A 27,025-nucleotide genomic window follows, 5' to 3' on the forward strand; every position below is an offset into this window, starting at 1 on the left:
TTGATGCTTAGCAGAATCTGACAGGTGACCACACTGCTTCTAAGGCCTGTCCCCTCGGGTGCCTTCTCCACTTGCTTCTTCACTCTCTCTCCTTCTCCTTAACACTGGGTGGCCCTGGGCTCCATGCTCAGACCTCTCCACCCATGTTTCCTCCCTGTAGGACTCCCCTCTCTACGGTCTCATCACTTCTGGGCAATATTAAAATGCTAATGCTGCTCCCATGGCTAGCTCTAGCCTAGGCCTCTCCTCCGAGTTAGACTGACACATGACTTTGTATCCAACACCTACAGCAGACATCTTAAAGGCCAATGTGTCCAAAAACACAAGCCAGGCGCTCTCCTTCCTCCCCTCCCTAGCCTGCCATTCCTCCAGTCTTTCCAGTTCAGGGAACCGAATTTTTCCGGTTTCTCTGTGCCCAGCACTGATATTAACCTCATGAGAATCCCATGTATCAGCTCTTGCCTTACTAGGCTGCCTGCTTCCACCCTGTCTCCTTAAGCCAGCGAATAGTGGTACTTTCCAAAAAGGGCCCAAGGCAGCTACATGGTCTGCTGGACTGGACTACACAACTCAAAGACAGCCTCAGACATTCTTTCATGAGAGATGCTCTGCTACTCACTGTGTGGTTGAGAAGAATGAAGAACTAATGGGGTTCTCTTCCAACAGAACTACAACCAGATGCTAACCTGAATTGTAATGTGCAAGATTATCACTCATGTTCTTCATCCCATTATTAAAAAATGTAAACAGTTGGCTAAGTGGTGCTTGCGCACGCCTTTAATCCTAGCACTCAGGAGGCAGAGTCAGATGGATCTCTGTGAAGTTCAAGGCCAGCCTGGGCTACAGAGTGAGATCCAGGAAAGGCACAAAGCTACACAAAGAAACCCTTCTTGAAAACAAAACAAACAAACAAAAAGTAAACAGCATTCCAAGCATGCTGTCTATACCAAAATGAGCGGTAGTAGGACACTGTATGTGTACCCTGCCCTAAACTCTGGAGAGAGAGAGATGGACAGATAGAGAGATGGGTATGCACGTGTAGGTGGAGGCAGAGGTTGGCATCACGTGTCCACTTTGGTTGCTCACCACTCTGTTTTTTGAAACAGGATCTCTCACTAAACCTGGAGCTCACTTTTCCAGCTATATCGCCTGGCCCATGTGCTCTAGGGATCTGCCCATCTACCACTTCCCTGGCACTGGAATTACAGAGAATCTGGATTCATCAAGTATTTACCCACTGAGCCATCTCCCGAGACCTTGAAGAATCCTTTTCCTGTTTCTCTCCTTCTTAAACACACACACACACACACACACACACACACACACACACACACACATATATCTTGGATGGCTTCCCCTCATTTAGCAAAATCAAAAGGCCTTAGCCAGGTATGGTGCTACATACTTGTAATCCCAGGACTCGGGAAGCTGAGGCAAGAGAATAAATAGAGCATTTGAGGCCAGACTGGGACTATCCAGTAAGTTGCAGGCTAGCCTAGACTACATAGGTGAGACCCTGTCTTTAAAAAAAAAAAAAAAGCTTTACCTGTGACCTACAAAAACCTCCCAAGATGCTACTACTGGTCCCTGTCCTGCCCTACCCTGCCCTGTGGCTCTGGCTCTCTCTGGACAGCAGCAGCCTCTATCTGTCCTTCCAGCTCTCCTCTCTGTTCCCGCCCTGCACATATCGTAGGGCCTCTGCTTTGGGCTGTCCTACCTACTTGGGATATTTTCACTCCAGATCTCTCCATGGCTCATTATGTCACATCTTTCCCATCACCGAAAGGGAGATACCTGCTCAAGTCATACCTGAAAAGAGTGTGCGCAAGAGCACTCTCTGACCCTGGGGCCACCTGACAAAGCTCACCTCACTGGATCAACCTGTTACCACTAATTATTAGAAATAAACTGGTCAGGCAGCTTCATTAACACAAAATCTGGAGTCAGAAAAGCTAGGATGGAATGCCAACAGTACTGCTTACTCAAGTGAGGTGAAGCAAGCGAACTCTGTGGTACCCTGGTCTCCTCATCTATGGATCTGGGAACAAAGTGGGATATACTATCCTGTAGTCTGGGGTCAGGAGTGTCCGTGAGTTAATACATGGACTGTCTGTCACATATAAACACTCAAGTTACTGGCTCTTGGTTTTTGTTCCTTGTTGCTCTTTCCCAAACAGCAAAGGACTTCAAGAGGAAGGCTGTGCTTGTTTACTGCTTCATTCCAAGCACCGAGACAGCCACATACTAGACATCTGATAGCAGCTTAAAGGAACAAATGGATAAATACTAGACATTAGTCACTTTGGAGGTAGGGCACAAAAGTTTTCTCCCAATCTACGCCAGAAAGAGTAGGTACTGGGCTTGGTACTTGGTTCTTGCTTGTAATCCTTACTAACATTCAGGAGGCTAGAATGGGTGCATGGGTACGAGTATAAGATCAGCTCAGGCTACAGAGTGAAACTATCCACCCGCTCAAAAAAAAAAAAAAAAAAAAAAAAAGCACACCATTCGGGGTAGTTTTGTAGATGTTGTGCCTTCCTGAATAAATAGTCTCTTTGCTACCTGAAGCAAGTCACATGTTCCACTTTCTGAGCAAAAAGAGTTTAATTGTACAAGCTAGAAGTCTCCTACAATCTCAGACTATTTTCTCAAAAGTTACCCAAAAAAAAAGTTTAGGTCTCAAAACAAATGACAGAAAAAAATAGATTTCAGTCTGTCAGGTCCAAATTTGCACATGTTAATGCTTACTGGAATCACTAGTACTACACTGCATTCAGATCACATGGCATTTTCTGGATACCACCATGAAAGACTATTCAAAGCACTTTCCCCGAACTAAGATCACAGAACAGCTCACCAAATACTGCAGTCTCCCAAGCCCAAGCAGAGGTAGATGCATTTCTAAGCAGTCCTGAAACAAAGACTGCTCAAAGGACGTACCAGGTCCCTTGAGTCTGGCCTATCTCACACCTATACATGTGTATTCCTCCCAGACTAACTGAGCCTGGATTTACAGATGGTATTGATGGGTTAAATTAGTTCCAAGATCTACTATCCTGTAATAATACAGGCTCATTCCAGGGAAAGATTGGTTGCCTTTAAAAGCCATAGAGAAGGAATGGCGAAATGGAAGTGACTCAGTGCTCAGCAAAGGAGGCAGGACTTGGCTCCTAACCTCTGAACTAACTGCTCCCCTGTGAAATACAAGGGTGTCTTCAGGACTGTTCTGCTGAACAGAGCAAACAAAGCATCAGTACAACGTTGCAGAACTGCTGCTACACCTGCCCTGAATGCCTTCAACCCTGTGTGCCAGACCAAGTTCAACTTGAGAGCAGAGGCCCAGGAGGCCACAGTGAGAGAAATGCCATGCACCCCATGCACGCATGGCCTGACTGTTTGCCTATACTGTTCTGGCTTCCTGAAGATGGTGATAGGAGTAGAAAAAGTGGCTGGAGGTCACTGGGAGGTCCTGAAAAGTGGTAAGGTCTAGAGAGGTCCTTTCTGTTAGCTCTTGTGGTTGTTGTGTTTTTTAAATTCTGCACCTGACTGACCATTAAGGTCACCACAACATAGCAGAGGACTACTGTGAGGCAGGCAGCTACACGTCACATCTCAATTCTGCACTGCTTTACACTGGCAACACCTGAAGCATCAGGATGCTGCTGCTCTACTTTCAATTGTATTTAGCTGATGATCCTAAATAACACTCTGTCAGCTTTTGTAACCCGGCACAAAACCACACACCTTGTGAGCTACCAGCTGGGCTGCGGTAATGCCCTTGACTTGAGGCTTAAAAGCTTTGGTCAGGAGCACCTTTGATGTATTGTCTTTCCGTATCAGACTGCAAGGATGACCCCCAGATGTGTCATCACATAGAGTGCTGCCAAAATTAGATTATGGCCAGCTAGTGAAACTGCCTCTCCCCTCTGGACCACTATGGAGGCTGCTGCTCTTGCCTTTGTCTGCAAGATCGAGAAGACACAGCTCTTAGGTTTATAGGATGCAGGGATAAGAACCATCTGCCTGGTCTGGTATTTCTTTAATTAAAACTTTAATTACAGATATATCTCTGCACAGATACATGCAGTCTTTCAGCTCCTGCTCTTAATTACCTGAGCTAATGGGAAATGAAGAGTTAGCATTCGCTGAGCGTCTACTATGTACAAGACATGTGCCAGAGGCCTGAGGGGAACCAGAGCCCAGCAGGGAAGACCCAGAGACAGACCTGGGCCACGAAGTTCACCTGCTCCTCGCCCTATCCTCTTGGCACTATCTTTGGAAAGATAAAAGAAGCCAGGAAAAGGACCGGAAGTGAAGGCTGAGCCACTTCCATGGGACCATGGCCATCATTTCATGGGAGAATGAGTAAATGGGGATTAGAACTACAGGGTGCTGCTTCCATGACATCCTGCCCAGCAGCAATTCTGATGCCATCTTCTTCATCAACTCCCTTTGGCTTGGACAGACCTTTGTGGAGAATGACAAAGCACTTCCCACACCCCCACTGTGTGTATCCTACTCTCCAGAGAAGCCACAAGATCAAAGGCCATCAGAAGGACCTCAAAGGCCACCAGGTGGCACCCAGGCCAAACTGCACAGATTCAGAGACTCAGAGTCCCCCTAACCTTATATAGCACTCGCTCTTGTGGAGAGGAAGCAGAAGACTGCTCTAACAGCCCCACCAACACTGCTGGAGGAAGGTAGTTAAGGGCAAGCTTCTGTACTGCCATATTTGCTGTTCCACCCTTACACAGGACGTGTGACAGGCAGCAGATCTGAAGCCCTTCCCTCTCAGGAGCAGATTCCCCATCGCCAAAATCAAGGGGTTCAACACAGTGACCACCCACACACAGTTTAAAAGCTTACACAGCAGCCATGAAGAGGCCCAAGGCAAAATCCTCTCCAAGACAACCCCAGCCTGTCCTAGTGCCTAACCTGCACTGCTTGGTGATTTAAACCCTGGCGTTTCTTAGCCTACTGAAGCCCATGTGGCAAAATTACTTAAATCCTTGAGATGAACCAAATCAGGACAGATAGTCACAAACGAAGCCTAACAGTGTTCAGGCTAATGAGGGGTGGCACCTACTCCAAAACAGATATCAAGACCAATTTTAAAAGCCCATTTGAACAGCTACTATGTGCTAGGCCCCTTGAAGATTTGTAAGCATATTACACTGTGATGACAGATACACTGTGAACATCAGGGTTGGGAGTGGTGTCAGAGCTATAGAGGAAGGAAAGAGAAAGGAAAACTAAATGCATAAGAGACAGAGGAAAGAAGGTGACAGACTGAGAAAGCAGGAAAGGCCCTGTGTACTTAGTTCTAACTGTCTGATACAACCTAGCAGCTGGGAGAATGATCTCAATGAGGACTGTCTAGCCCAAGCTGTCCTGTAGGCATGTCCCTCAGCGATTGTCTGGACTGCCTTAACTGATATGGAAAGATCCAGTCTCCAAGTGGGCAGCTCCATTCCCTGATTTTGTGAGTATAGAAAGTTAGCTTAAGTACACGTGTTTGTGGTTCTCTGCTCCAGTGAGGATATAATGTGACCAGCTGTCTCAAGCTCTGCTGTGACTTCCCCACAGTGATGGACTATAACTGGGAATTTTGAGCTAAAATAAATGCTTTCTCCCTCTAAGTTGCTTTCTGTCAGTTTTCTGTTCTTCAATTACAGCAACAGAAATAGAACAAGAGCCCTCTACTTCCTGAACCTCATAAGGGAAGCACAAGCCTGGCTTTTGTGACAGCTGATTCTCACTCAGGACGGCTGTGTAGAGCGGTGGCTGGGCCTATAGGTACTGGTTAGTGGTAGATGTATGCAGTCAACCCGGAGAGACCCATTCAGCTTGCAGTGTAACCTGCTCTGGAAGTAACAGCTCTGACCCATACATACCCTAGAAAAGCACATTTCTATGTGTACACATGATTTACCTGCTTTTTTTCTTCTTTATAAAATAAACTTCCAGGATTTCTGAACCCTGTTGATCAATGGTTCTCAGCAATAAAAGATCAGAACCATGGAGTTGGCCAGTGATGCAAGTTTTTAACCAACTATGCAAGGGGCTCCATATCCACAGCCAGGACTAAAGAAGCCACTGTCATCAGTCAGTTTTTATTAAGCTTAGTACTGTTACGTCTCTGTCTGATGACTGAGGGAAGAGAATGCGCACAGCTGATTCCTGCAGTCAAATGGCAGAACTGTCTTGTGTAGTAAGGCAGTGGCAGTGAAACCCATGAAACCTAGTCTCAAGTGCAAGACCTACAGCATAATGAATGTAAGCCTCTCCAGGTCTATTAAACCTACCTGAGCATCAGTGTGCTCATGCAGGTCTCCCCACCTCCTGGGTAAATATGGATAATTAAAATGTGTAAAAACCACTGGGAAGAACACCTGATACATATCCTCATACACATGGTGACAGTGAGGTCACTTCCCCTTTACTCAAGAGGACACTGAAGCCTCCTGCAGCTGAGGGAAACACTAGGCAGCTCAACACCTTGACTCCCTAAAAGCTAGCTGCAGGGTTTTACCAGAGTAGCGTGAAGGGTGAGTCCAGCTAAAGAGGCAAGCGGTGACGTTCTCTCTTCAGTCTCTTTCCTTTTGCCTCCAAAGTCAAAACTAGGTAAACAAATAAACTTTTAAAAAAAGGTTAAAAAAAAAAAAAAAGTAACAGCAGCAGGTGAGGCAGCTCCTGGTGGCTGGACTTTCTCACTGTAAGACTAGGAGGCCGTGTAGCTCTACCTGGAGTTTGCATCTGCTACAGATGTCTTACTTACCACATGCTCTGTAGATCCTCTCTAGGCATCCAAGGGTCTCTAAGTCAGTGCTAAAAGACTGAGGTAGGAAGGGCTAGAGTTCACTTTGCTTGAGGTGCATGCACTACTCATGGTATGCAGATCTGGCCACACTGCACTTAGTGCTCCTCTACAGACCTCACACACAGCAACTCTGCTAGAACTCACCATGATCCTGTGAGTGGGTGCTATTACTGACACCCCATTTAAAGAGGAAGCAAACTCGAGAATAGGGCAGCTAGGTAATGTGCTGCAGTCAGTACACTTGCAAGAGGCCAAGGTGGGATTCGAACCTCAGCAGCCTGGCTCCACAGCCATGGTCCTGGCCCTTCACCACGGGGTTCACTACCACTGCCTCTTGGCACAGCCATAGGATGAGGTTCAGTTTCAAAAGCACCTTTCTTCTGAGTTCTCAGTGTGTTTCATTTATCCTCCCAACAACCCTAAAAAAGCAAGTAGGAGACATACAGCATCTGTATTTCACACACATTACAATGGAAGCAGCAAGAACACGGCTAACAAACTCCTACCTGGACAACCAAATTCCTGTCTTCTGAAGTCTCTGTTTGAATTCTTTAGTTTGGGCTAACAGCCTTAACAGGTGCTGACAGCACGTCCAGACCTGAGTAGTCCAGAACAGACTTTCTCACACTCAGGTAAGATCCCCTCAGTGAATCACAATTACAAAAGCAGTATCTGTGGGGCTTACAACTTAGTACAAGTCCTAAATTCTAACCAAAAACTATTTTGTTCATCAAAAATAAGTAGTCAATGTATTCAGTTACTAGCTCTCTGAAAAAAAAATAGGTTATCTTAAAAATGTACTAAGCAGACAGCTTTAAGGAAAAATCTAATGAAAACATTTCACGTCTGCATTTACTAATGTGTCCTAGGCTCCTACTAAATTTATGAATAAAATACTGGACCCTAGAGAGCCAACTCTGTCAACAGGGAGCTTGGGACTCCCTCAGGTGCCATCAGGCAGCTGAGAGGAAAGGAGGTGACAGCCACCATCTCCTGCCACTCTGAGAGTCCGCGAACTCTTACGTCAAGTGCCATTCCTCTACGTGGCACCCAAGAAACAAAGGACACAACTAAAATGGAGGAGAAAATACTCTTGCACAACTGTGCAATGCATATGATAATTACTTTTTAAATCACCTGAACAGTCAAGGTTCAGCCTCCAACTCCCAGGACAGGTACAGTCACAGGGGCTTCATAATCACAGGAGTCTTTATCTATTTCTATTTCTCAACTCTGGTGCTCTGCAATTCCGTGACTAGATATCCAGCAGGCCAGAGGCAGCTTTGCAAGCACGTGGGTGTAAGGCAAAAACAAGCTTGGAAGCGCCAAGTAGTGCAGGAGTTCTGGTCACCAATGAGCAGCTCCTGGTACTCTGACTCTAATGAATGATATAAACTTTCACAGATATCAACAAAGACTGGAAAGAACTTACATCTATGTCAGTGTTCACCTAGAAGTTTCGGCTGTGTGCAGTTGAAATATCATCATTAAACATTAGAGAATAAAATAACAAGACACTAAAAATAATCTGTGCTTCACTGGGTCACGCTAAGAAATTACATGTGATTTTGGGGGGGGATATTTTATTAGTTCAAAGAATTAAGTATGGTTCTGGTTTTTGTTCTGCTTTGTTCTTAAGATAAATTAAAAAAAATATATATACTAATTTGAAAGAAAAAAAACTGTCAGAGCCAACAGCATAAATTAACCTGGTATAGAGTCCACCAAAGCTGACCAGATTTCAGCAAAAACAAAAACATAGTGGATAATGTAAACTGTTGTTTTCCCTTATGTTTAAAAGAAGTAGATTATAAAGGATGGAAAAAGGTGAAATTTGATGAGATAACCATATTCTTCAGGCCTTTTAATGAAATAAAACATTTAACCTTTTTCTCTCAGTAAAATTTGAGAACACAAAATATAATCTGAGGATGCAAAATATGGCATTTAAGAAACTAACAGATTTAAATTGCTGCTGTTTTTTGAGGGGGAAGGCAGCAACAGATGTGAAGAAGGGTGTGGGTAAAGATAGATGTGAGCATGAGTGTGTATGGAAGGGAGGTGGAATGGGAAGGGAGACTTCAGGCAGCCTGGGTATGTATATGTGAGTTACATGTAAACATCAGTCAATTCATAGTTTTTGTAAAATATGAACATAAAAGGAAATACCCTGCATGGGGAAATGCACTCATTAAACTTAAATTTTAAAAGGATGAAAACACAGATTACACTTTATTCTTAAAAACCAAAATGAATTTCAATACAGAAAATGAAGACAGCATTTTGCAACTTTATCACTCAAAGGAGAATCTCTACTTGAGGAAATCAGTGTGCTGCACTTGGAGAGATGAAATGTTACAGCTTGTACACCAAAATTAAAAAATGAAATTAAATTAAAAAATGAAATGGTTACCAAGGTAATGCAGGTCAGGGGATCAAAGGTGAAGGGTCACACATTATTAAAAAGAAATCCAAAAGGGCGGCTGCATCATGATCTCTGCAAAACAAAGGAGCTCCAGTAAGTACAACTAGCATCTCCCAGAATCAACAATCAAGCTCTTGACGCTCTCCCTGCAATTGAACAGTCTTCCCTGATTCCATGGAGAGCCATTTTTATTCAGGTACAAAACCAAATTTTAATTATCAAATTACAAATATTTAACCAATCATATTAAAACCTCCAATATTTCCAATTGAAAGTGGCTGGGAAGTGCTGGCATTTCGTTTCAGTTGGAATCCACACCCTGTTTTCTGGAAATGACAGTGTTTGATAAGTTGCCAACATATCAAGAATCTAATTTGGTCACAGCATGGTGAGCTGGGTTTTTTTTTCCTCCCTTCTCCTTAAGGAATGAGTTCCAAAATTGAGTTTTTGCAAATTTCTTCCATTTGAAGTAGCTGCATAAAATTCCCATTATTGGAACATTTAGTATAACAATGTTCCTGAAGACAGCAATAAAGTGATACATGATAAAATAAACTGTGTAACTATACCTATTAAGTCTGTTCTCACATTCAACTTTCACTGCACAAGGGAAAGGACATTTTAAGCAAAGTAACAACTTGCTATCTCTATTGGAATCACACAGTTAACAGGAGCCTGACATGAGGAAGAACCAGGGAAGAAAGAGGTATCTGACAGGCTTCATTTCCAACCAATGTTACACTTTCTCACTTTCATTAACGAACTAATTTGTGTTCCTACAAAGAACAGGAGGGCCAAAGCTTTGGATGAAATGTGACTACCACCCAGGTTGTGGCACTCACCAACAGTAACAACAACAAGCAAATAGGGACCGTAAATGCTTATTCCCTGGTAAACAACCAGCACAGAAGGACAATCGTCCTTACTGTTGTTAGTCTGAAAACTAATCCTGAGCAGGCTGTTTCCTGATTCAGGATTCCAGGCTCCTTATGCTGAACAGGCAGCATCTAAGAAGCCCTGTGCACAGTGGCCTGCCGCCTCGCCTGAGGCAAGAGAGGCTGGAGGAGGGAACTGGGTTTGATTACCATCTTAGACCCCTTCCATCCTCCCACCTTAGTTTCATGCTGCCATATCAAACACTTGAGTTAACATTGTTAAAAATCGCATCCCCATATACTTATACATTAAGATATAGACAACTGTCCAGAAGGATTTATTAAAAGGAATAAGATATTCCTTCTAGTGGCTTATGGCAATCAATAAATAAAATAATTCTATGAATGCCAGCTTTTGCTCCCTCTGATTAGGTTTTGTTAAAATAACTGCAGATCATCATGCACTGGATTGAGTGTGTTAGTGCTTAAGGCCACATCTCTAAAGTCATGGCTTTCTGTTCAGTTGCACAGCTATGAAAAGTAAACTAACATTTCGTTTTTGGAACCCTCATCTCACACAGTCTGGCACATACATATTTGCTGCTGGGAGGCATGCAGGCAATGTTGAACACTGCAGAAGGAATCAATACCCCATCAAAACAATGCATACGGTGCTTTAGCAGCATCATTACTGAGACCATTTCAGCGTGTTTGTAACGAAAGACAAGAAGCCAGCAGTGTGGCATTAACTCGAGTTTTGTTTTCCTAGAGTATTTTATATTAAAAAGCACCAGACCTGTCCAGATCAAGAAATAAACACACACACACACACACACACACACACACACACACACACACACACACATACACACACAAACATGCCCACTACTAAACATATATTCATAATCTCTTCTTAATGACAAGATGACTTCTAGATGCTTTTTAAAAGTCTTCTAAATCATTCTTAAAATTCCATAGCTTACAGAAACAGTTCCCCAAATTTCTGCGAATTCATCAGTCCTGCCAGAAGTGTTAGGCATAAACTACCTAATGCAACCTCCAAGTTGTCAGCTGCTCCCTAGCATGTCCTACTCTTCCATGGAAGTGGATTCATACTCCCTGCCAAAACACATGGCAGTTCTGACAGACAGCCTTTGAATGTAACTGCACCCATGGTAATAACAATCCAGCTGATTTTTAAAATAACAATCTATTAAGAATTTTAGCCAGTGTTTTCTGCTTTGGGGACAAGGTAAAGCTGAAGGGGGTTTACTATGGTCCTAACAAGTACCTAGAACAGCACTCAGGAAGGTAAAGTGTGCATTCTACCATTGCCAGCAAAGACCGCAGCACCCAAGCCCATCTATGTGAAGAGCAGCTCCGAGACCACTGCATCTGCTGAGGCCAGCATAGGATGCCCTCAAGCAGTGGTCCAGATAGCAGGTCTGGTGGGCACCTACCTGATCTGAAACCATCATTCTGGACCACAGGCTCTAGGAGGTTCAGGACCTGGATAGCTACAATCTTCATCCAAGGGGCTAAGTCTAGTCCTAACTGGAGTCAGTTTATTTTCCCTATGGAATTTTCTGCCTTCTAGACCATTTCCAAGTCTCAAGCAGCAGTAGACTTCATGAACCAAAATGACTCATCTTCCTTTTCTTCTCCAGAAGCCTCCCTTGCCTTCACTATAGCCACAGTCAGCTAGTGGTGAAGTCCTCACTGAAGTAACACAGAACACTCAGGAATTGCCACAGACTGAAATAAGCTCCCAGCTAAGGAACCACAGGGAATTTTCTATCAAGTGGGGACAGTGCTCTAGACCACCTCAGGGAAACAAAGTTACATACAGTTTGTCTCTTTTCACAACCAGTAACAGAATTAAACAGTAAACACTCAAAACCCCTAACCAGCCTCCAAACCCTTCAATGTATCCTTGATCTAAATCTATCTACCTGCTACTGGCAGGATTCCCCAGGGACTCTTACAGCCGACTGTCTGGGACACACTTACGGACAAATTTAATTCCTTTTCTCAATGTATCTACAAGCAAGAGGAACCGGCTCGGTTCTCAGACAGAGCAAAGGCCTGTGAGAGGAAAGAGGTGCTGCCACATCTCCCTTAGATGTTAACTTCTAATGTAACAAAGAAGGAAGAACTGGGAAGAAATCCACAATAAAAAAGTCAAAAGACTCAGAGTCAGGGTACAGTACTACAGAACTGAAGAAGCCCAAGCCCATCAAAACAACCCTAGACATTTTTCTGGTTTTTTGCAAAATGGCTATTAGTGCTGTTATATAATGCTTTCTGCAGCAGATATTAAGCTCTGCAAGCATGCATACTGATTAGAGACATTAAAAAAAGAAACTAATTAAGGTGATGGGGCAAATTTTATGATTTTTAATCTATAAATATAAATACATAAATCCCCAGCATGTCATTCTGTAGAGCATCAAATGTACTTGAACTATATTGAGCTTTTCAGTTAAGCAGAGACTACAGTTCTGTTACCACTTCATGGTATGGTCTGTGTTAGTTTGCCCGACATAACAGAAATGCAACCTAACCAACACCAGAAAGAGAAGTGTTTGGCTTTCGTGTTTGCAGTCCCTGTGTTCACAGACTCCAATGTTTGCAGTGCCTGAGTTCCAGGCACCCATGTTTTCAGGCCCTGTGTCCAAGCACCCATGTTCTAGGCCCCATGTCCCAGGTACCTGTGTTCGACCGAAGATGGGGTGTAATCTCCTTTCCTCTGCCAACAATCATCATGTCTTCTGGTTTTCCAAATTTCCAGAATACTGACCTTTGTTACTTGTCTCTAAGATGAACTAAGATACATGTCTGTTTTTCCAAAACTTTCTATAAATGATAAGACATCCCACACCACAATCATAGTAGTCCTACTATATTCTTTCTTTTTTGTGAAAGAAGGTCTCACTATGTAGCTCTGGAACTTGCTATATAGACCAGGCTAGCCTGAAACTCACAGAAATCCACCTGCTTATGCCTCCCGAGAACTGGGACTAAACAAGTGTGCTACCCAGCCCCACTGTATTAATTTTAAGGGGGTGAGGAGATGAGGTAGCATGCACCTGTAACCCCAAAACTAGGCACTGTGGTAAGAGGATTTAGAGATCCAGGCCAGGCTGGACTATACAATAAGAGCAAGAAAAACAAAGAAATAAAAAGGAAGAGGAGAGTAAAGGAGAGATTTAGAGGGAAGCAGAGAAGATAAACCTTAAACTATTTACCTTCAACAATGAATGTAATCTTTTCCTCTGGTAGCTTAGAATATTTCATAAAGGATAAACAGCATGGAAGAGAGGAACTGTGAGAGAACCACAGGACTTCTGAGGATGCACTTGCTCATGGCACTGAGGCTGCCATGCCAGGTACATACTGTGCAGTTATGAAACACACACAGCACTGTGCAAAGTAACAGCACATAGTCTCACATGCAGGAGCTAAACAGTCAACCTCACAGAATTAGATAGAAGAACAGTGGTTAGCAGAACCTGGGATGGCTGAGGGGCCAAGAATAAAAACATGGTGCAAGGGGAAAAGGAACACTGTGCATTAATTATTTTGAGATAAGGTCTCATACCATGTGTAGCTCAAGCTGGCCCAGGCTGGCTTCAAAGTCATGGCAATCCTACTGCCTCAGTCTCCTAAATGCTGGAATATTATAGACATGAGCAATCATGTCTGGCTATAAGAAGTAACTTCTAACGCTCTATAACACTGAGGAATGACTCGTTGACAACAATGATATATTCAAAATAACTAGAAGAAAAAATTCTGAATGTCCTCAACATACACACACACATACTCATCGAGTAATAGGTACGCCAATCAATAGCTCTATCAGTATACACTGAGTAAGTGTATTAAACATCTTAATGCAGCTCATAAATATGAAATTACTATGTATCAATTAAAAATAAAAAGAGGGGGCTGGGGAGATGGATCCATGGTTAAAGCACTTGTCACACAGTGTAAGAATCAAAATTTGGATCCACATAAAACTACAAATGGTTGCACCTATCTGTAATTCTACAAGACATGGGGCAGAAACAGGAACATGTCCAGGAACTCACCAACCAGCCTTAGGAAGCGCTGAGCAAAAAACCCTGCCTCAAACAAGACGGAAGCCAAAGACTGACACCCAAGGTTGTCCTCTGACCTACATACAAATACATGTACACTGACCCACATACAGACACACCAAACACAATCATCAATTCAATCAAAATATAGCTCAGTGGTTAATGTACTTGCCTAGCATACACCAGACCTTGGGTCTGCTCCCCAGAAGCACATACACAGGGTGTAATAGTGTATGTCTGTAATCCCAGCACTCAGAGGATAGAGGTAGAAGGATCAGATGTGCAGTCATACTCAGCTATGTTACTTAGCAAATTCCAGGTTAGACAGGGCTACATGAGACTCTCTAAATAACTAGATATTTTTAAAGAGAGTATAATTTATCATACACCAGTTCCTCAATGAAGAAAGCTGTATAAGGATGAGAATGCTAAGTGGGAGCACAGGACAAGGATTTAGCCTCACACTGCACTCTTGGAACCAGGCCATGCTGGGACTGCCCATGCAGAGAAGGCCAAGACACTTCCAGGGAGGCTGTGGAAGCCACTGCTCCTGAACTCTTTGTTGCCTGTCTATTACCACAGATGGCAAGAGAATCCTCCCTGTACACACATAGACACTGTGTATTTAAATGTTTGGTACTGCTGGCCCATACGGGGTGCACACCTGAAATTACCCCATTTCCAAAATCAGATTGGCCTACCACATTTATAAAGCTAAGTGAGCCTTGGCATAGCCAAGACCCACGCACGCCTTTCTAGAACTATCCACTAGGGTAAGAGTTGACAAAATGCATAAGTTCTCCCAAATACAACCCTAAAATAAATTCTAAAAAGAAGCAAATTCACCACTGCTGGCCTCATCAAATTCCTTGTTTAGGAGCCAGGTGTGGTGGCACACCCCTTTAATCCCAGCACTGGGGAGGCAGAGGCAGGCGGATCTCTGTAAATTGAAGGCCATTTTAGTCTACAGAGCTAATTCTAGGGCAGCCAATGATACACAAAGAAGCCCTGTCTCAAAAAAAACAAAACAAAACAACAACAAAAATTTCCTTGTTTGCAAACTTCTTAGCAACACACCAGTGCTCAGCTATTTTTCCGACTGGTTAAGAAGCTCCTATCTGAACCATCACCAATAAATAGCTTCTTAGGTACAGTAGCAGGAAATGTAATTCTAAACACCAAACATGTGACTAAGGAGCCTGCCTTTCTGGCAAGTCTCCCAGGTGAGTCTGGACAGTCCAAAGCCCTCCCTTTGAAATGGGACGCAGGTTGGCTGAACCCATCTTCCAATCTCCTCACAGACACACTGGCCTCAGGGGGCAACTAGCCATTAAGTGGCAAAGCTGCTAAAATTTAAGTTTAAAAGAAAATCTAAGCCTGGAGTGAGAGCTCAGTAAGTAAAATGCTTGTCTTTTAAGCATGAAGACCTGGATTCATATCCCAAGAAACCATGTAAAGTCAGATGTGGAAGCACACGTCTATAATCCCAGTCCTCCAGCAGCAAGACTGCAGGAGAGACCCTATACTCCCCAGGAGCTTGGCCAAACAGAGACAGGGCAGGAGTCATCCACACACTCCACCAACACTTGTATGTGACACCATTTGTTTTTATAGAAAGAAGATGCAAACACAGCTTACTGGTGGTCCCTCTCTATCCATATTTAAAAGCTTTTAGATGCCCAAACACATGCCTTTAAGTCTTTAAACCCAAGAGAATTATGTATGAAGTGGAGTGGAGATGGAGAAGGCAAAGCAGAAGAGAGAAACTGGGAGCGAAAGACAACAAAAACTACTTTCTAAAAAAGTCATGGCTGTAGAAGCTTCCTAAAAATATATCTATATACATACATAAAAAGTTAAAAAAAAGCCGGGCAGTGGTGGCGCACGCCTTTAATCCCAGCACTCGGGAGGCAGAGCCAGGTGGATCTCTGTGAGTTCGAGGCCAGCCTGGGCTACCAAGTGAGTTCCAGGAAAGGCGCAAAGCTACACAGAGAAACCCTGTCTCGAAAAACCAAAAAAAAAAAAAAAAAAAAAGAAGTGTAAAGAAAACAATATTTAAAAAAAAAAAAAAAAAGAAGTGTAAAGAAAACAATATTTAAAAAAAAAAAAAAGTTTAAAAAAAAAAAAAAAAGCCGGGCGGTGGTGGCATACGCCTTTAACCCCAGCTCTCAGGAGGCAGAGCCAGGCGGATTTCAGTGAGTTTGAGGCCAGCCTGGTCTACAGAGTGAGATCCAGGATAGGCACCAAAGCTACACAGAGAAACCCTATCCTGAAAAACAAATAAACAAACAAACAAACAAAAAAAGAGTTAAAATGAACTTCCTATAATGGGGCAACAATGCCCCTACTGGGCACTAGAAGCTAACAAAAAGCCCAGCCCCAGGAATGAGTTACTTTGGGGGGATGTGGGGTGTGAGTCAGTGACATTCCCAAAGATCCCCAAACACTACAGGCTATTGCCAAAGCTCTTGGTTACCTTCCAGAACTTGATGGTAAGACTCTGTTACTGAAGACACCACATACATGATCATATGAGAAGAAATACCAAGCTAGTACTGACATAGAAGCATCATCTCTCCTGCTAGCTTCCATAATGCTGGAAGGTGCTATGCATACTGCCAAAGGAGAAAAATAATCATCAATCTTACCGAGCTGTGAACTCTGCAAGCCACAGTAATGACAAGGCCTAGTAAGACATGGCCACTAGTGCAATAGCAGAGTAAACATGGGAGTAACCAACCGACCATTTTCTGACTTTATTTCATGCCCACACCATAGATAAAATCCATACCTGGCACTATATTAGACCAAAAACCTACGGCTAGACAGATTGTAGATCCCAGGAGAGAACATACTACTATTATTATGCTAAACAGAGATAATGTTAAACCAACTCCTAAAGACTTAACATTATACCTATAGATTTAAGTACTTTCTCAATCCTTATCAGAGAAGCTTTTGCATATGTAGACAATGATCAACACAGAGACCCACAAACTAGCCAACTCAGAGACCCACAACTGGCCAAGGTGCAGAGAATAAGGTGCAGAGTGTTCAGCCCTAAGTGGAATAGACACATTCCCTCCTCCAAAGGCTCAGAAATCATTAAAGAGGGAGCCAGAGGCTGTAGGCTACAAGGAAACAGCAGGGCACCTGCCCATATGAACTCACAGCAGCTGTCATAGCATGTATTAAGACCTGTGCAAGCCAAAGCCAGACCAAAGAGAAAAAAGTGTGTTGCAGTCAACAAAGCTGAGAGGGATTAGAGATCTGAAGAGCACTTTGACATCAGACATGGAGATGCAGAGTTTGGAGTTTGCCCAGCTGGTTTTCAGTCTTGCTTTGGTCCAGCATTTCCTCACTATGCTTCCTTCCCTACATTTTGGAATAATTTTGGGTAATGTATATTCTATGTTATTATATGTTGAAAGTATGTGATCTGTTTTTGTATTTTGACTTTGTAGGGGATTACAGTTAAGAGACTGCATGAATCTCAGAAGAAACTTTGAACTTTTAAACATTATTGAGAACGTGATAGACTACAGGGACTTTTGAAATTAAACTAAATGCATTTTGCATTATGATATTATTACAAGCTTATGGGGGCCAGGGAGTAGAATGTGGTAGTTTGGATGTAATTGGCCCCAATAAACTTATAGGGAGTGGCACTATTAGGAGGTGTGGCTTTGTTGGAGTAGGTGTGGCCCTGTTGGAGTGTCACTACTGTGGGGGGCAGGCTTGGAGGTCTCCTACACTCAAGCTACACCCTGTGTCTCAGTTCACTTCTTGTTGCCTGCTGATCAAGATGTAGGACTCTCAGCTACCTCTCCAGCATTATGTCTGCCTATATTCCATCCACCATGTCCTGCCATGAAGATAATGGACTAAACCTCTGAACTGTAAGCCACCCCAATTAAATGTTTTCCTTTATAAGAGTTGTCATGATATTGCTTCACAGCAACAGAAACCTAAGACATTGACCATACTTCTTTATGGAAGGCCACACATCCAAGAATATTTGGGCAGCAAACACTGGCTTGGGGGGAGGGGGGAGTTGCAAGGGGGAGGGGCACAAAGACACAAAGTTGGGTTGGAAAGAAGGGTAGATCTGTGAAGAGTTGGGGGAGGGAAGATGACTATGATCAAAACACATATGAAATTCTCAAAGAATATTTTTCTTAAGTTTTTAGAACAGTACTATTTTTTTCCTTTTGTGATCCTGGGACATTACTTCCTTTTCAACTATGTCTCGTTATTCATTTATAACATGAAAATATTATCCCTACATCACCGGGTTGCTGTGAAAAGTAACTAAAGTGATTAAAGCACATATCAGCACTCAAGCTAAAAACAATAAATGTTAGTTCTGCAGCTGGCATGATGCAGTTGGTCCTCTAACATCCGACTCCCTGGCTTTCCAGGAACACACTCCATGGGTGGAGGTGGTAGATATAAGTTCAAAATGGCAAATCTTAAAGTTAGAATTCAGGGTACTTAGCTCAAACTCTAAAGGGATGGTCTGTGGGGGTCTCTTCCAACTCCAACTGGTTCCTACCCACTCCAAACCCCACACTCTGCACAGAGCACTGCAATGCAGAGACTCCCAATTCATGTAATGAGTGAGGAAATGAATGTGGCCTCAAGAGTAGCAGAGGCTGAGCATGCAGTTACAAATGATCCCAACAACGATCCTCTCACCACACCTTACAGAGTACACAGGAAAGGATGCACACTTCTATCCATGGAACAAGAGAAATATACTCAAGAACTTGTTTATAAGCTAAAAGCGAAAAGTATTTGTTTTCTGACAAAAACTCACCCAGTGGGCAAACATTTATCAAGTGCCTACCTTGGGGCAGACCTTAGGAACACGTATGAACAAGGATGAATACAAAGAACACAGCAGAGACAAAGTCACCGCCTGCTCTACCATAGTGATCCAGGCACAGCTCAGACCCAGATCAAGACCTTTCAGACAGCATGAGTATACTGGAAAAGTATAGGAACTATGAATGTTCACAGCAAGGGCACTTCATTGACCCTGCAAGGCAATTAGAGAGATCTGGAGGAAAACAGTGGAGAGAGAGTGAGCACCAATCCAAGCAAAAAAAGACCACATAAGAGTAGGAATGCATGGGGGCTGGAGAGATGGCTCAGAGGTTAAGAGCACTGACTGCTCTTCCAGAGGTCCTGAGTTCAATTCCCAGCAACCACATGGTAGCTCACAACCATTTATAATGAGATCTGGTGCCCTCTTCTGGTGTGCAGACATACATACAAACTTAACACTGTATACATAATAAATAAATAAATCTTAAAAAAAAAAAAAAAAAGAGTGGGAATGCAGAGGTAGCCTACAGCCAGACTTCAGACCTATGGAGGGTGCAGGCACTTCTAAAACTATTCTGGATGCACACCAAGCTAGGAACCAGCTACAGTGGGCAGAAGGGTCTGGAGAAGCACCAATCCAGTCTAGAACCCAAGGGTCATTTCAGCCAGGAGGGAGTGGTGAGCATAAAGAATGGAAATTTATTTGAGAAAAAGATCCAAGAGAAATTGGAGAAGATGCAATACAGATCAAAAGAAGAGCGAAGTGTTCCAAATGACCCTCAAAGGGAACAACAGTGGTCTTACAGTAGATATAGTTGGCTGATATTAATATCAACAGTTAATAACTCATGTGGAAAAGGTGCCTTTGACATAATATGGTAAGATTGGTTCTTTTCCTTCCAATGGCCTTCAAGACCTATCTAGTCATGAGGAAGGATAGCAAACAAACCCAAACCAGAGAATATCATACAAAAATATTTCTCCCATCAAGGTCAACACCACCAAGACAAGTCAGAAAAATTGTCAACTGAATGAAGCCTAAGAAGAGAGGATAACTAGACAATGTGACAAACCAGACTGGGTTCTGGAAAGGCAAAGAACATGAAGAGGAACTATGGAAGGGGAAGGAAGTGCACAGTACAGATTATAAGGCATTGGTTTGCAGGGACCAATGAGCTAGCTCAGTATTAACCAGAACCAGGCACAGGGCAGAGCTCAGTAACATTATACAACTTCCCTAATGTAAAAGATTTGTCTTAAATTTAACCTAAGATTTGACTACAGAGTTGGAAGCTCAGGTTCTCTTTTCTGAACAGGACTCAGGAGGAGACTGCTAGCTCTATTTCAAAAACTAAGACAGGAGTCCCCGCTAGATGCAGACTGTGCTCATCATTACACCGTACACACACAGTGAGTCATTACACCTCAGCCTTCTGAGCATACAGTATTTATCAATTATGTTATAGTGTGTCACACTCTTTAAAATCAGTGTCATTTATACGATCTCTATTCTTGTCCTCTTTACCATCCCTTTTTATCAAAGGGCATCTTACTTACATAGAAGATGAAACTAACCTATTTGATAAAATCTCCTTGGCTCTCTTTTTTTGAGTGGTAGGAGGCCAGTAACACCCACAACTAATAGTAGAAGACAAAAAGCATAAAGCCAAGACCTGAGAAAATTCTGCTTTTAAATTTAAGAGAACAAGAGGGAACATCCAGCACAGGGAGAAAGAAGTGGCACATACTTCCCAGGAGCTGGGGAAGTATGGTATGTGTGGTCACTGTGGTATGTGTGACACAGTAAAAGCACACACTGAAAAATGCTCCTTGTATTTTGAGCTCTGCTGCTGCTGTTGGAGACAAGGTGGTGTTGTTGGCAACACTGTTTGGTATTGGTGGTGATGTTATTGTTGTTGCAGTTATTAAAATCTTGCTACATAGCCCAGGTTGGCCTAGAACTCACAGCAATCCTCCTATCTCTACTTCCTGAGTGATTGAGATCACAGACATAAATCACATACCTGGCTTATTTTAACTTTGAGATCACTAGTGATCCAAGAAAGAAGATGCTACAGAATAATTGGAACTAGGTTCAAATTCAAACACTTGAATAACAAATGAAGGTGGGAAGGGAGAAGTCTGGATCTCAAATTTACAAACCCATGTTCATAGCAGCATTATTCAAACCACACAGAGGCAAAATGTGGTATCTACATAATGGAATATCCTAGCTTTAAAAGGGAAGGAGGCTGGATAGAGAGATACCTCAGAAGTTAAGAGCACAAATTGCTCTTGCAAAAAAACCAATTTAGGTCCCGACACCTTTTATAGCAGTTCACAACCACCTGTAAGTCCAGGTCTATGGGAGCTGATACACTCTTCTGGCCTCTGCAAGCATCTGTACTCATATGTACATACCTACATACACACACAGTCAAAAGTAAAAGTACATCTTTAAACTCAGAAGGGAAGGGGGGCTAACATGCTACAACATGAAGGAACCTTTAGAGCATTATACTAAGTTAGACAATCCTTGTCACACACAAAAACAACACTGCCTGAGTCCCCTTTATAAGGTCCTTAGAACCAAGCCCACAGATGACAAAGGAAGGCATCAGAAAAGGGATAGACTGTTTGAGGACAGTTTCAGTTTCTGGAGATGGATGATGACGGTGTCTGCACAACAAAAATGAACTTCACACTGATGAGTTCTATGTATAGAAACCATTAAGACACTGAATTTCTGTTGTGTAAATGTAAAAGACACCTGTCTGTCTGAATATTGATGGAGCTATCATGCCATCATGACCACAATAGCAAAGGACTTAGAGCAGGAGTATGAGGGTCAGAGCAGAGAGATCATGGATGTTCGTCCCTCCCTAAGAGGAACCAGGACAGCCAGACTAGACCAAGGACATTCTTCTAGTCATCACAGCCGGACCTACCAGCATTTGTGATGTGCTCAGACATGAGGAAAGGAGAGAAAGTGAAGGCTACAGAAACAAAGATAAGAACTATTCCAGTCCCGTCATCAGTGGCAAGACTTTAATTGTGCTTTAATTCAGTCTTCCTCAACATACTGCTTTTAGGATTACATGAGCTCATTGACTGAAACTCACAACAGAATTCATTCAAATAATAAGTATCTACTGAAACAGATATTTAAGGTTACAATGGAAGGGAGGGTCACCATGTAAGGAAAGAAAACTGTGACAGCAATATAAGCCTAGAGTGAACAGATCTCAGAAGACAGTCCAAACAGATCCCAGGACTGTCGCAGCAACACAGGTAACTGCAGCATTTCAAGTCAACTGGGAAAGATCAACAATTTAATACAGGACCAATTTGGAAGGAAAATGAAATTACAACTATGCCTCACCCTGTTCACGTGGTTTCTTTAGTGTTTAGTTACATTAAACATTTTAGGATAAACCAGAAAAAGAGACTCTGGATAGACAACCCAATTACTAATACCAGGAAGACTTTTCTGTGAGTATTCAAAACCAGAAAGAGCCAAAGTTCGTGTGCACTGTTCACAGAGCTGTTACCCAACAAGTTCAAAAAGCTAGCAATTAATTACAGATGTTTTGTGCAAGAAAAACTATACATATTTCTTAAAAATACTTAAAAGGCAAGGACGGGGGGCTGGAGAGATGGCTCAGAGGTTAAGAGCACCAACCGCTCTTTCAGAGGTCCTGAGTTCAATTCCCAGCAACCACATGGTGGCTTACAACCATCTGTAACGAGATCTGGCACCCTCTTTTGTGTACATAATAAATAAAGAAATAAAAATTAAAAAAAAAAAAGCAAGGACAGGGGGAGGGAGGATAAAGAACCAACTTCAGAAAAAAGAGTGAAAGAAATGAAGATAATTTTTAAAAAGTTAGACAAGCAGTCAAAGTACACTAAATCAAAGGAACGTACAAACCTATGAAATTTAAAGGAAACAAGGAGCCAGGCATAGTGGCACACACCTGTAATTCCAGCTCTTGGGAAGCAGAGGCAGGAGGTTTTGAGTTCAAGGCCAGCCTGGGCTACATAGAGGGACCCTATCTCCTAGTAACAAAGGAAGTATCAGTTTCTCACCCCATAGACTGAAAGATCCCTAAGTGAGAACACCTACTGTTGGTAAGGACATGTGGAGCACGCACTCTCATATCTGGTTACTGAGAATTAAATTGCTACATAGCAAATGTTTATCCTTTGACAAGCACATCTGTCCTGAGAACATAACTAGAGAAGTATGCAAAAATATGTGAGCCAGAATGTTAAATGTGCTATTTAAAAATGGCGCAGCTATATTAAACATCTAAGGCTAAAAATCCAAACCAAAATGATGTAAGAACAAAATAGAGATTGCTAAGTTTTTTATGGGCATCCTTGCTCTGCAATCATGCATATTCATAACCACACATATGCACCAACATGGGCAATGGCCACAATGTTCTGTGTTATAAGGAGGAAACAGTTAAGAAAGAGGTATGCAGTGTCGTGTGTGTCTGTGCGCGCACACACATAGAGTTATACACCACAGGAGCACACCAGACTTGCTCAAGCATCATTTACACCCCCAGAAGGGCGTTACTATGGTCTGAACATGTTTCAAAGTGTCCCGAAAAAGGTCTGTATCAGAAGTCTGGCTCCCAGCATAAAGATGTGTAACTTTTGGAGCCAGAGAGAGGCCCTTAGAGCAACAGGCAGCATGCCAGTGAAGAAACCCTGGTGGGTTCTTGGAGCAGCTCGGCCTCTCTGGCTTCCTATCTGGTGACACAGTTTCTCTCTCCACATACGCTCCTGAAATCAACCATCAGATCTCACCAGAGGTTGAACCATAAGCCACGTGATCTTAAACTATCAGTCTGTAAGTTAACTGTAAGTTAAATAACTCTTACTATAAAGCTCCTAGTCTTAGGCATTTTTACTATAAAAACCAAAAATTGGAATACACATTCCCAAAATCAAACTGCACACAATGGCTATTTTCTCAGATGTACAATTGTAGGAGAAAGTCTGTTTTTAAATGTCCACATTTCTATGGTGCTAGAATTTTTTAGTGATAACTTATTACCACCTTTAATTAAGCACATATATAAGTACTCATATAATAAAATGTAATAAAGCAATTTCTGGGAGTAAGGATATACAATCTGTAGCAAAGAACAGAGTGATCCCATGTGCTCCTTTTTGCTCTACAGTAAACTCATGTGGTACTGGGATTCTCACATAAAAAGTATTACAAATACATGACAATCTTCCTCAAGCTTGCCTAAATTAGAAAGAATTATGGCCTGCCAATAAGATTCAAGCAAAGAACACTGTGAGGCTAAACTCAGCAAAGCCTATGAAGAAATGCACTATAGAAATGGTCTACTGGGGCTAGAGAGATGGCTCAGCGATTAAGAGTACTGACTGGCCGGGCGGTGGTGGCGCACGCCTTTAATCCCAGCACTCGGGAGGCAGAGCCAAGCGGATCTCTGTGAGTTCGAGGCCAGCCTGGGCTACCAAGTGAGTTCCAGAAAAAGGCGCAAAGCTACACAGAGAAACCCTGTCTCGAAAAACAAAAAAACAACAACAACAAAAAAAAAAGAGTACTGACTGCTCTTCCAGAGGACCTGGATTCAATTCCCAGCACCCACAGGGCAGGATACAACTGTCTGTAACTCCAGTTCTGGGTGACCCACACAGACATACACGCAGGCAAAACACCAAATAAAATATAAAATAACATAAAAAGAAACAACAAAAAAACATGAAATAAAAATAAAAAAAGAAATGGACTATTAACTATTAACTATCCAAAGAGTGACTTCAATATATAGTCACTATAGCTTTAACACAACAAAACCATTTTAATTGCCACAAAGCAAGCACAACATATATACATATATATGGTGATATAATGTGTCCCCCAATATATTGTGTACCCTAATAAAACTTATCTGGGGTCAGAGAACAGAACAGCCACTGTATTAGACATAGAGGCCAGATAGTGGTGGTAATATGCTTTTAATCCTAGCATTCCAAAGGCAGAGATCATGTGGATCTCTGTGAGTTCAAGGCTACAACTGGGAACAGAGCCAGGCGTGGTGGCACACACACTTGAAATCTCATGTCTTTGCTTGGGAGGACACATGCTTTAATCCCAGGAAGTAATACGGCAGGACACAGAAAGGTATACAAGGCGTGAGGACCAGGAACTTTTAGCAGCAGTTCAGCTGAGATCCATTCGGGCGAGGACTCAAGGCTTTCAGTCTGAGGAAACAATATCAGTTGAGGAGATGGCGAGGTGAGGTTGGTTGTGGCTTGTTCTGTCTCTCTGATCTTTCAACTTTCACCCCAATATCTGGCTCTGGGTTTTTTATTAATAAGACCATTTAGCAATTCGTCTTACACATATGCACACACACCCCACAAGAAGCAGAATAATGCTGTAGGCAAGACAGGTTAAAGATCTTCAATACATAAAACCAGTTGGATTTTTAGATTACTAGAAAATGTAAAAAGCCACCCCTCCCTCTGTTGGGCAAGGCCCTCAAGGGGCCTTAAAACTGTAACATCAGTAAATTTCACTAGAACACCTGAGAAAAAGAGGGTGAAACCAGGGCCATGAAACCAAAAATGATTAGAAGAACCCAAAGCACAAATGAACAATTAGATCCTTTCAGAGTGAATAGAATTATAATTCTTATAAATTTACTTTCTTTACATTACTGTGTATATGGTGTGGCAGGGCACAGCTCTGTGGGTCAGTTCTCACCTTCCTCCTTTATGTGGGTTCTGGTATTGAACTCAGATCATCAGGCTCAAAACAAGTGTTTTACTTACTGACACATCTTGCTGGCCTGGGCCATGACTATAATTTGTATTATGGTCATCAGTACTAACATCCCTACTCACAATTGTCCCCTCTTTCCTCTGTTTTTCCTTTCTTCCTATTTCCTGGAATCAGGTACCATGAACTGTTCCTACAATTGCCTACTAAGCACTTACTGAACACTAGGCCTATCCCAAGCCCTGGCAGGCAGTGAATATGACCCTCTACCTGGTATGCCTCCCATGGCTCATGCTGCTAGTCCACCTTACTGTCCACCTCCTCAGCACTTCCGTGCCTCTCATAAATAGGCTTAGTTTGTATCTATAGTGTATTGAACAGGTTCCCTATTGTCTGTCTCCACCTTCAGAAAGGAAGACCCAGAAGGGAGTTTTGTGGTTTGGGATACTACCTAGCTAACAGAGGTTCAAATATTTGCTCAGCCAATGAATGCCCTCTTTTCTAGTTGGTCATATCTCCCATCTGTGCAAAAAAACACGGGCTTTGTCCCACAGAACCTGTGGAAATACCTTGGTCTACACTCTTGCCATTTCCTTACCGCTAGCCTCCATTGTAACTGGCTCAGTTTTGTTTGCTCTTCATCTCCAATCCAAATTCCTTTTTTTTTGATTGAACAAGTGTAGTGGGTAGCTGTTGCAGCTTTGACCTGAAGGTACTACCCCCATTGAGATTTACAGTAACTGTCATGCCTATGAGGCGGGGCGAGACAGGAGCCCTTAAGACCTGAGATCCAGATGTGCCGGCTCTCTCTTGGTTCTTGGATCCTGGATGCTGGAGGTAGACTGGGCAGAGTTTTCCAGAGAACACCACTGGACTGCACTTCACCTCTCCCGGACCCTGTAACCTATCCCTTTACTTGTAAATTACCCCCCCAAAAAAATAAACCTCCCTTTTAACTACGTGGAGTTGCCTTAATACTTCCACCAATATCCAAGTAATTCACATTCACTACAGAAGGTCACTGAAAACCCAGCATCACATTCTGTAAAATGAATGGAGTAAAAAAACTTGGGAGTCACATCAACAGCTCCCTCACCTCCCAGGCCACATTCATCCTATTCCCAGGGCTAGACCAACCTATGTGTAAACCCTATCCCCAGCCATCTAAGTATGTCTAGGTTCAATGCCACCACCTTG

General features: G+C 42.7%; 1 protein-coding gene across 5 annotated transcripts in view; it reads right to left on the minus strand.

Annotated features, from left to right (window-relative positions):
• LOC131904342 (calmodulin-binding transcription activator 1-like) overlaps positions 1-27,025 on the minus strand; it is a 95,665-nt gene that overhangs the window by 4,707 nt on the left and 63,933 nt on the right. Inside the window, exons 4-5 of one of the 5 annotated variants that reach the window (XR_009377730.1) lie at positions 9,234-9,317; positions 7,090-7,239 (exon numbers count right to left, since the gene is read on the minus strand). The exons of 2 other annotated variants lie outside the window; for them this stretch is intronic. Coding sequence is in view for 1 of the 3 variants with exons in the window: in XM_059255454.1 (XP_059111437.1) it covers positions 9,309-9,317 (9 nt within the window). In the remaining 2 variants the exon portion in view is untranslated. Of the gene's footprint in view, positions 1-6,964; positions 7,240-9,033; positions 9,318-27,025 lie in introns of those variants that run through there. 2 more of the 5 variants (XR_009377729.1, XM_059255454.1) reach the window with 2 other exon arrangements.

Source organism: Peromyscus eremicus, chromosome 2 (assembly GCF_949786415.1).
Source record: "Peromyscus eremicus chromosome 2, PerEre_H2_v1, whole genome shotgun sequence".
NCBI lineage: Eukaryota > Metazoa > Chordata > Mammalia > Rodentia > Cricetidae > Peromyscus > Peromyscus eremicus.